Source organism: Diadema setosum, unplaced genomic scaffold (genome assembly GCF_964275005.1).
Source record: "Diadema setosum unplaced genomic scaffold, eeDiaSeto1 scaffold_51, whole genome shotgun sequence".
Taxonomy (NCBI): domain Eukaryota; kingdom Metazoa; phylum Echinodermata; class Echinoidea; order Diadematoida; family Diadematidae; genus Diadema; species Diadema setosum.
Window position 1 is genome coordinate 71484 of NW_027307677.1, and position 12038 is coordinate 83521.

General features: G+C 39.1%; 1 protein-coding gene across 1 annotated transcript; it reads left to right on the plus strand.

Annotated features, from left to right (window-relative positions):
- Window positions 1-3128: 3128 nt before the first annotated feature.
- LOC140245884 (uncharacterized) lies at window positions 3129-4632 on the plus strand (the record flags this gene model as incomplete). The annotated part of the gene is made up of 2 exons (XM_072325366.1): window positions 3129-3444; window positions 4298-4632. Coding segments are annotated over 2 exons (651 nt in total), but the record flags the coding sequence as incomplete, so codon positions are not given.
- Between the last annotated feature and the right edge of the window lie 7406 nt (window positions 4633-12038).

The following is a 12038-nucleotide window of genomic DNA, read 5'->3' on the forward strand; positions in this document are numbered from 1 at the left end:
CCAATTTTTGTAGCGTAGCCGGGGAGCGGTCCAAGAGCCTTAATTCTTGTGTCTACAGGTATAATGTGTACTATGTGTAGCAGCACATCAGCACCTTATTCATATAGCTCTCATATGCAGCCTACATGTATCTCATACACCACGTCTATATACGTGCATTCGGACTCACTAGGCGCATTAGAAACCCAGGCATATCATTCTCCCAATCAACCATACAGCAACCCATTCACAGGGTCTAGTATTACAGACTACCAGTTGCAAGAAGGAGGCTGGTGTGGAAACGACAGTCCGAAATACGGTTCAGTGCAGCATTGCTATATTATGTTTCCTGCTGTTACAACCGATGGTTTTCTCTGCTAAGCTCTGTGTGGTTCCCCGTTAATTCTATAGTTTATTACCAAAAAGGAGAGAGTGCTGTGGACCCGCACTTATCCCCCAACCCAACTGAAAAATTGTGCAGTGAGCTCGCGGTATTTATACCCTCTCGAGCCAGGGTCACGTGACCAATCCTGTCTTATTAACCCATCATGTATCAAAATGTATTAGAGTACTATGCGACCCTACTTCTATGGCTTAATAATTTCTGTGCCCTTTTCCCTAGGGCTTCTGGCCTTTTTCCCTACTTTGGACATCGTTAACCTTGGTTTCTGTACAGGGTGTTTCACAAAACAATAGGGTGTTCCAAAACCTTCTATACAATTTCTCCATTGGAAATGCACGCGGGGCAAAGTCTATGGAATTTTTACACATGTTCAGAAATTAAGGGCATGAGCCGCATATTTTAAAGGTGCTCTATCGCATTTTCGCTACACTATGTATACTGATCCGAAGCTGAGGAAGCCTAATGTTACAATGAGCTGATATCAGATATGTTACTCAAACTTTGCTTCATTTAGAAAAAAAAAAAAGGATGCTGTAAATAAAAACAAAACTTAGGTACTTTTGAATACTTAAGGTAATGATTAATCACACTACAGACATTGTTGGAGAAACTGAATATTTTTGCAGATAATAGTGTGAGAACGTTAACGGCACATCAGAAACGTTACCCTCATAATGTCAGATACCTTACCAATAAAATGTATGGTGCAGCAAGGTTAATCGTGATGCACTTTTGCGCTCGGATTTACAAGGTGTTTGACACAGTTGACAACGTGTTCTATATGACTTGCTAAGAGTACATATTGTAGCTTTAGAGGAATTAAATGATTATTTGAAGAAAATTGGTTTGAAATGGCCGCTATGTTCAAAATGACGTAAAAGAAAGAGATCCTAACAAAGTGTGATGGCTCATGTACTTTTATTTGGAGCTGATATCATTTATATTTATTTGGAGCTGATGGCTCATCTACTTTTATTTGGACATCTTTCTTGTACTTTATTTTGGACATCTCAGTCATTTCAAAACCGATTTCATGAAATAAATTCTTCATTCTTCTTCGAGTTGTATGCTCTTAAGTATTTCGTAGAAGTGGATTTCGATTATCTTGCCAAAATGTTAAAACCTAAATACTTATCTAAACCAGAACTGTACTATCCCTTTGAATGTGGCATTTAAAAAAAGGGCCGTCAGATACACGTCACAATTCATTTTATTTCTGCTTTGTGTGTGTGTTTTAACAGTAACATAGACATGATTGAAGGACTTCAAGGGCTGAAGTGTGGTACCCACTTTTTTTTCCAACTTCACAGCAAACGCAACTATACATGAACGGTCTACCTTTGTTCATTATAGTTTCGCGTTTTATCTACACATAAAATGGGCTTAGTATCATGTTTAAAGTCAAGAGCACATCAATCGTTGCAGGTTTATGTTCTGAAAATGACAATAGGATTTGATGTCTAATGTTTTTCATCAGGTTTTTGAATCACGTGCTTGAGTGATCGGGGTTTGATGTAAATCGGTAGTTTATTGTGTTCAATACTTTGTCAGATACGTTACCATCGTTTATTGGTTCTTGAGAACTAATAATATTCATTACGGACAGGAAAAAAGGGACATCGAATTCATGTGTTTCATTTGCATAAACATTTTCGAATTTCATTCTTACCGTCTTCCGTGTATCATAAGTTTCGGAACTATATCAGAAAAGAAGTATTGTTGATTTGTTGATTTGTGTATTTCACGCACATCTCAAAGTTTTATTGAAGGGTTATCTAATCTTCTATCTATGACGAGAACATTCTTTACGTTTAAAAGTGCGGTGTTTTAACGAAAATAATATTGTGATATTCTTACAAGATAAAATGAATATGTTGGCATGATTTGTGTTGGGTTTAGAATTGTAAACGGAACGTCTGATGCGTCAGATACGTTACCACACACCGTTCTTCTTTCGATCCGAAATGCATTTAATCTGGTAGAGATGTTACCTGGCATTTGCTATTTATGAGAAGTATAATACTATTCTTGTTCATCAAGTTTCATGCACAATCAATGGGATTATTGATATACAGTAGTTCAATTATGCAGCTTAAAAATTAGATTAGGGTATATTTTAAGCCGAAATATGTATATTGTCTTGATTTTTTTAGCCTTCACTTTATAAATTGCGATCATTTTTATTACAGATTAGATCAAGGCTAACTCCAAAAACTTTCCATGATGTTTGTACATGTTTAAAGCTTGTAGTTTTACATTAGCATTGCCATTTTAAAGCAAGAAATAGCAGACAATCAACAGTTTTCCAAGAAGCTACCTCTGGTAACGTATGTGATATTTGGTTTTAACATGCAAAAAAGACTCCACGTTTGGAAATGTTTCCAGAAAAAGAATGAGCTCTATAAAATCCCCCATTGAATGTTTTGTTTTCCTAAGGAATTAAAGTTTCTGACCTGATAAAATGAATGAAATCTTTGTTGTTGAATTTTTGGCATTTTGTACAACTGTAATTGCACACTTTTTTTTTTGGGGGGGGGGGGAGAATGACCCTTGTATTGTTGTACTGTTTATATGTCCAATAATCCTGTTTTCCCCATTCTCTTTGGACTAAATGCATATTCGCAAAATTTGTGATGCATTTCCCTTTCAGAGTCACAAACAAGCATACCTGTGATAGGCCCTACTCGTAAAGGATATACAATTTGAGTGTCATTATTTGGTTTTACCTGCTCAAATCTCTGTGTGAACCAAACCAGAATTCCAAGTGCAGACAACTCCCAGATTGACAGTGTGGATGGGGGAGACCGCTTCACTGCCATGTGGGCTTCCTTACAAACCCTATCGAGTCCAGTGGGTCAATGGATCCCGTGGAGAGGTGGTGTCGAGTTGTACAAATGGTACCATCAATTTCCCCTCTGGCGGAACGGGGAGATTCAGCATGGGAGAAGATTTTAGCCTCATGATAAGTGAAGTTAGTGTCCCGGACGAAGCAATATTTACGTGCGAAGTTTTGTCCCTCGACTCCAGAAAATGGAGGAACTCGACACAGCTCATTGTGAATGGTAATTATGTTTGCGACCTCTCATAGAGATAAATATGCAAGTTGAGATTTTGCTTCATTTTGCCTCCCTCAGGTTCTCTGACATGTGACAGATCTTTACAACATTTTACAACTTACAAAAAGTACAGAACAATCAACAGTGATGTCACAAATTCCTTAAGACTGAACAGAATGACTTGTGTAACAGTTACTCATGCAGACAATGAATCAAAACATACACTTGCATGTTACAACACGGAAATTGAAAAGGAGGAAAACAAGGGCACAGAAATGTGTTTCACATTTTCTTCCCTTGTACTCAATACACAGCATGATTTGGACGAGAGACATTGTTTTTGTATCAAGTATTCCGTCGTACGACGATAAGAGAGAGAGAGAGAGAGAGAAAGAGAGAACCTTTCATATGTGTCATCTGCGCAGTTTTGTGATATCAATGCAGGACTCAACTTTAGCGGTAACCTCTGGCCCGGGGCCACAAGAAAAAGAAAAAGAAAAAGAAGAAAAAAAAAAACAAAACCAAAAAACAACCCTAATCTACAACACACACGTTAGAAGATAAACGCAACAAGAACATGACAATAAAAGAGATGTATTACCTGAACACATAACTTACATTTGCTTCTTCAACAGTAATAATTTAAATCTTCGCTTAAAACATTGAAAGATGGACTTATTTCGACTTCAAGAAGCAAACTGTTCAAAATTATTTGTCCTCTATATGTAACAGAATGTATACCATCAAGACTTTGTACATCAAGACTAAATACTGCAATGTGAATCGCCACTTGGAAAAATGTGAAGTATGAGTAAAAATAATATGCATCTTTTTTATCCGTGTTTTTTACAAATTGCAGCCTACGGGAAGGGCCCTATCTTGAATGGGTGTCAAGGAAGTGAGTCCTGCAGAGTAGAAGTGAGAAGTAGAGAATTCCAACTCTCGTGCACAGTACGGGGGGCAAAACCAGACGTCAACATGTCATTAACAGCGGCTGGGAAATCTGTCCTTACGCTCCAGCAAGTGACCTTTGAAAGACGGAAGGACGGAACCCGCGACCAATCCATAGATGCAAAGGTTCAAATGACTTCCGACAAGAGTGCAGAGACCTTCACGTGCCTGGCCAGTGGAGTGGCTGTTCATGGGACTAGAAGCGCGACGAAAACGGTGATCGTGACGTCAGGTATAAACTGATTTATTGAAAGGAAAGTCTACTTCATATTCAGTTGAGATTTATTCGTAACAAGCAAAGTCTAACAAAGACAAAAATGAAAGTTTCTTTGAAAGCTAGCTAAACAGAAATTGTCTGTAATTTGCAAAATTATGCCAGTCAGTGGCCCAAATTTCACGAAGGAGGTAGAATCTTTGTCCATGGTGTAAACCAAGAGTGTACCACCTTCGGTCACATAGATTATGTGAATTGATAGAAGAAAAAAAAAAAAAAAAAAACACAACACAAATATGTTGTCATGACATAACTCTCCCCCGAAAGTTTGTACACGGAAATATCATATGATATTTAGACAACGTTGTGATGACATAATCATAAAGCCATTACATTTATGTCAGTTCAAAAAACAAAACAAAATGCAAACACACATTACGCAGGTGTTCCAAAAGGGAATAATGTTGGATTTTCTTTGTCACGGTTTCAGTAATCGTCCATGCATGCCATCACAAAATGTTGTACTCTTAATTCTTTCCAGGCAATGTAGCACCAAAACTTGTATCAATCCATAAATTTTGAATGGATAGTCAGATATTCATCCATTTACGCTAATACATTCTACTAAAATTTGCTGTATTCAACTCATTCCATATGTATGATTTATTTTGAGTTTCATTACTCTTTAAGACATTTCAAACGTCAAGCTTCTGTTTGAGAATCAAAGATTTGTCAAGTATTCCTTTGTGCTTTTTTTCAGTATCTGAGAGTAATGAATAAAGGATTGTATGTTTGGCAGCTCTACTAAATACTTGTTTGTTTAAAGAAGATTCATTGACTGCTCTTTTTTAGACAATGACAAAAATACAACAAATGAGAATTCCCGTTTAGAGAATAGATTTGATTACAAAAAGTTAACAGACAGAACCAATGTATTGACGCCACTGTGCCCTGGACAGCCACACCTTTGTGATGATGTGGAATATACTTGGTATTATATGTTTCTATACCGTTTTTCATATGCACCTCTAGTGAAAGAGTCTTTACACTGTCAGCAGTCGGAGGTATTGTATGTATTGCCCTATAAATTGCTTGTAGTGAGTCTATAAGCCCTCTGCAGACGAGCTGTGTAGACCTTAAAAAAATAAAGGAGCATGTAAGATACAGGTTTACTTCCTATAAAGTTTGGTATGATTTTGATGTCATTAAATTTTATACGTACTATAGTGTAATTGTCCGCATCAGTCTGGTGCTATCATTATGATCTGTCACTTTGGAATGAAGTGAGCTCGTCCTAAAAATGTATTAAGCAAACACACAATTATGGACACAGATAGACCAGAAATATCTAATTCCATGGTAACTCAATGAATTCTTTGTATTCTAAATAGTATGTTTGAAGTCTCCCAGACCTCCAAGCTGTTGTGCAATTAGAGGAAATATCTACATTTTTTTAACCATCCCTGGAGTTTGTTTCTTGAATTGAATTGAACAACTGCAACTGCACTGGTCTTACACTCGAGACACAGTAAACAGTTCCAATACATTTATTTTCATATATCACTTGAGATAAATTTCATCGAGATACATTAAAAAAGAATACAAATCAAGCAAGATACAAAATATGTTATAAATCGGGTAATGAACAGAAAGTGTGTCAGCGTATATAATGTACATAAGACAATTCTCTATAACTTGTGAAATATATGATGGAACCGCAAAAGCAAAGCTTGTAAGGGCAGGTTTCTACAGGTATTTCTTATTTTCATTCATAATTTTACTCTGCAGTCCAATTGGACCTGCTCTTTCTTTCCTACTTTTGAGTGAAATCATCCCTATTTTAATGCCTCCACTACGAAGTGTCGCCAGAGGCATAATGGTTTGGATTGTCTGTCCTTCCGTCCTTCTGTCCGTCCGTCATCAATTTTGTGGACAGCGTAATTTAAGAACCATTTGAAGTATCCAAACGAAACTTGGCAGATGTATGAGTGTATGAAGTTGTGCCTGTCAACTTTTGGTTGCACATGCACTAGGGCAGTCACTGTCTTGTGTGACCAAAATATCCAAATTGGGACGAGTATCTCGTGTAACTCTGAAAGCCTTGCAGGTATACTCATCTCGTTATTAGTGCATAATTTAATCGTGTTTGTCAAAGCCTTTCTGGTGACATTTCAAGTGATATGTATATATATATATATATATATATATGTATATATATATATATATATATATATCCCTAGTTGGCACCTTAGGGAGACATATTTCGGGGAAGTGTCTTCATTAGGGAGACAACTGGTCATTAAGGAGACAATTTTCGTGTCTCCATTGCGTAAACTGCCATTGAACATGTAATAATAAATTTGCATATAAAACAAATGGAAATGTCTTCCAAATGACCCATCTAGGAGTATATATGTATATATATATCCCTAGTTGGCACCTTAGGGAGACATATTGGGGGGAAGTGTCTTCATTAGGGAGACAACTGGTCATTAAGGAGACAATTTTCGTGTCTCCATTGCGTAAATTGCCATTGAACATGTATTTTAAAATTTGCATATAAAACAAATGGAAATGTCTTCCAAATGACCCATCTAGGAGTATATATATATATATATATATATATACATTATGTTAATTAAGGGTCATGGGTGATGTGTGTCACCCCGCACGGAGTGAAATCTTTCATGACCAAAACTTAACTTACAAAATCTGTGAATTCTTAGAAGCTAGAATGTTCAGTATTCTATGAGACACGTATTAGAGTTTTGAGAATAAGACATTACTCATAAATTTGATAAATTTCTAATTTCCCAGTGTTTTGGAACGTATCTTTGCTGCAAACATGAACTTCACGTGAAATTGCAGGTACATTTTATAACTTATATAAATATTCAAGGTGCAAATTGTTCTTCTTTTATGTGTCTTTATTTCTAAACTCAGCTGAGCTAAATTTTTTTGCAATGTAAGATGAAACTATCGATAGCTGATAAGTGAAATAATTAATTGTAAGCTTCATTTAGCCAAGGTTTTCATCATTCAGTCTTTGTACATTTCCTTAGTAAGAGACAATCAAACTAGCTTTTTTTCATGGGAAAAAATATCAGTGCTCAGGTTTTTAGTGGGCACAAACTTTTCCTGGTTTGTGGTCATAATTTTATGTGTGCCATTTAAAGATAATCAAAGAAAGACCATTCTTCCTTTATGTCAATGCAAATGGACATGAGCACAGTGAGGGCCTAGGGTTGGTAAAAGTTTCAGTTGAGATGGGGCTTTAGGTTTCCAACGTTTCTTGATGTTGATTTCCTTTTTTTTCAGATAATGAGAAACTTCTTACAAAGCATGAAAGAGCTTAATATAGTTGATTAAGATTTTAAGAGGAATTCAAAGTTTATTTTATGGAAATTGATTTTATTGAAATTAATTTTAAAATGACTTTTGCCCTACTCTATTATTTAGCATACCATCCAAATGAAATTTTGTTCAAGCAAAGTAAACTTAACACATTTTGTGGCAAGCTTGTGATTGTTATTGTTCATACCAGTTGTGTGATAACTGTCATCTCACATTGTCAAGACACATGTGTACTCTAGACCTATTGGGAGAGCCATGTATTATGGTGGAGCCATACTAGTTGCTATGCATATACTATATATATTTCTAGTTCAGGGAGAAAGGTCGGGAGGTCTGTTCACTATCATCATTTCTTTTAAATACTTTTATTTCTGCTCTTCCTCATATGATACAGAGAGATGGTCTACTACCGCAATCATCGCATCCATAGCCACACCTGTCATAGGGATTATCACCTTGACGTTTATTTGTTTGTGGCGTTTCTGTCCCCTTTTCCAGCGTGCTGTTCTCCTTTTCGCACGAGGTGAATTTTTCAGTCTTTTTTGCTAGATGTTGGAGTGCCATCATTTATCTGCTTTATGTCAACACAAAGACTATGCAAATGTATTGAAAAGTTTGCTTTAATATGGGTAGCTATGTACCGGTGACATCTCAGTAAGAGTAACTTTTTTAACGCCAATAATCATTAATTCACAAATATAGCAAAATGTTTACCTTTGAATTCAACCAATACCATGTAGTTTTGTGAATTTCCTCATTGTATTTATAAGTACATAAATTAGTATAATACAAACCCCGGCTATATATAGCCTGCATGTTTGCACACACTCTCGTATTTGGGTGCTAAACATAGTAGTATGGATGGGGAAAAGTAACGGCAGAAATATAGCTTAGAGAGGAAATCGACCCCAAAAATAAGTAAGGTTCAAAAGAAAGAGAAAAATACTCCCTACAGAACGATACAAAAAATGACAAATATCGAATAAAAAATGAGAAAATATGTCATTTTGAAATTTCGATTTTTTTTTTCGAAAATTATTTCTTGACCAGTGCTTATGATTTTAAACATTGAAGTTATCCCGAAAATATACTCGACAATGGAGAGAAAAAAAGGGGCAATCTTTAATAAGAGCACATTTGCATTTACTATTCACACAGCTCTTTTTCACATGCATTCTTTTCTATGCCTGCATCTGGTTGTCTGTCAATCTGTCCGCCTGTCTTCTGCCCGTACTAGGGAGCTTTAGATTTTAGACGCGCGGACGTTCAAAGGAAATAAAAAACATGTTCTGAGCGTGCGCAGTAGCGCGCGTAAAGTCAATCTATTTTCAGCTTGCGTCGCCTGAGTTTTTCACTACGCGTACTGGGCTATTTTCACGTCCGCACAGTTTGCGACGTAGAGAGCTTCTTCATGCACTGATCATATGGGGGCGCGATTTTGTTTTTTATTCGTTGCGTCCATACAGCTGTATTTAAGAGCTCTATGGTTGCGTCCAAAGAGATTTTTCTCCTCCCCACCACTAGAGGGCGGACTCTACAATGGAGTCAGTGATTTCCAAAGAGATTTTTCTCCTCCCCACCACTAGAGGGCGGACTCTACAATGGAGTCAGTGATTTCATGGGGGCCGCCGGCGTGTTTTTTTTAGACGGCACAGATTGGGGAAACTAAAAATCTATCGGGGACCCTATCCCTAAACCTAACCCTAATCCTAATCCTAACCCTAACCATCAAACCCTAACCCTAACCCTAACCCCAACCCTAACCCTAACCATAACCATAACCAAAAACCCTAACCCAACGTTTTTCCCATAGGTTTAACACGCACCATGCCCTAATCTGTGCCGTCTTAAAAAAAACGGTACCCAGTACACATAGACTCTGAAATACTAGAACTAGGACTTAACTAGGACTACTGAGCAGTCAAGGAGTAGGTTCTACGTGGCAGTCCAAGTTTTGATGAGTAGGCCCTACACTCACTCACCGTCGACATTGCAGCTGTTAGGCCCTATGTGCACAGCGCTAAGGCACAGCGTAACGTTACATACCCTGCTGCCAGAACTTGAAGAAAGTCCAGACGAAAGTCCAGACCCCAGATCTAGATCTGGGGCCCGTTGCATAAAAGTTACAATTATGGTAACTTTGCCATCCAATGGTAACTACCATTGCAACACTACTCAACAGCCAATCAAAATCAAGAATTCCATGGCAGTTACCATTGTGTAGTAGTAGCGCCCCCTAGCGGTTTCACCCTAACCCCCCCCCCCCCCTGTGTACAGGGGAGGTATAAAAGGGATTGCCAGTGCGCGCATCCCTCAGTTGTGACCTGGAACCTGATTGAAAGACATACTGACTGAGCTACAAGACAAGTTACAGTTGCAACTCACCAGTAGTGCCGGTAAGTACTACCGTTACTACAACAGTGGCGTCACGGACAATTGTCCTACTTCCTGTGCCATTGTTTTCGTGGACATAGAGCCGCAATTTAAGCTGACTCCGCTGCCGCTATTATTTTCGCCAACAGGCGTTGCACTCCTATACCGCACCGATACGCGAAGGGTGGAGCACATGCGACGGAGCCGAGGCGAGAGCTCTTGGCAGCGCGAGGGAGCTTGGCGGACGGTGTCCACGTTTGTCGATTGTTCCTGTAGTGTAACTCGTCTTGTGCTTGTTTTGTATCAATTGGTGTGATCGTTTTCATTGGTAATTTTGCTTGTGGGGGAGGAGGAGTGTGTGCCGATTGTGTGAGTGACAGTGCGTGATTTGTACCATCTTGCACTAGACCAGGCCCACCTGACTTAAGGGAGCCAAAAATTCATTGAAATATCATCTTTTCTGATTGTTCTAGTTGCAAGCGTGTTTCGTTTTGTTAGTTTGATTGTCGATGGTGTTTGCTGAAGTTATTCTTTGGCGTGATTTCAGCTTGCGGGTGCGATTGTCATTGTTTGCGTGTTGCGTTTTTCTTTTTAAACGTGGTCCAGGTCTAGATCTCGGTCTAGCCCTGTATACGCGTTACGTTATTTGCGTGGTTGTCGTCTGCGTGCTAGATCTACATTTGTCATATTTGTTTCACGTGTTTCGTTCCACACGTGTGTCTCGGTGGCTTGGGTAGGTGGACCTCCCTTGTCCCATTCGTTGCGTGATATCACTGTATTCGTTGCGTGTTGTATCCCTGTGTATACCTGTGTGTCCCAGTTCAGGCGAGTTTTAACTTGCCTGATATTTCGCGCGATAGCGTTGCCGGATAGCTCGTGTGTGCGGTGTGTAGTCACTGCACTCGCTAGCCGTTCTGTCAAAGCTTCCATTGTGTTCAGGCTCTGGCGTGCACAGTTCTCCACGTCCATCGTGTGTAAGGAGGGAGGGTATTTCCCTGCGGTGAGCTGCGCGCCTGTTGTGCTGGACCTCTCTGGCATCGCGTTCCCCTTTCAGTGTGTATTCGTATAGAGCGGCTATTCGTGTTCTTCTTCGTGTTTCCCCTGTTGCGCTCTCTAGTCTCACCTACTTCTCGCAACCTGCGAGATTCGAAGCGCGATCTCCTTTCTTTCTCGATCGCGTTTTCTATTGTCGCGCTCATTCTCTCTTTGTTCGTTGCGTTGACATTTTCATTTTCTACTGTCATTCTGACTTTCCTTGCTACCTCTATTTTGCCCTTTCCAGTGCTCTCCTCTCTGTAAGCTGCTTTACTCGTGGAACGTTCGTGTTTTTCTATTTTCGCGGGAGTATTTTGCCCCGCGATTAGTTAGTGGCAGCGGAAGTCTGTGCATTTCCCCACTTTTTGTGGGAGGTATCCCCCTCTACGTGAGGGAGTGCTGCATCCTTCGTTTCGATTGGGAAGGAGGGAGGAAGTGGTGGGCACCATTCACTCCTCTTGGTGAGGAGGGCCTGTCATTATTTTCTCCCTTACTCAGGAGGGTTGGATTGCATTTCTCCTTTTGCTGTGCGGAATTGCATCCGTTTGATACAATAATTTTTGATTGTTTGTGTGACTGTCTTTCGACTGACTGGTGCTACAACTTGGCTCATTCAATCTGTATCATTTTGCGGTGCTGAAGGACATCATTCCGGTGAGTACACTGTATCTGA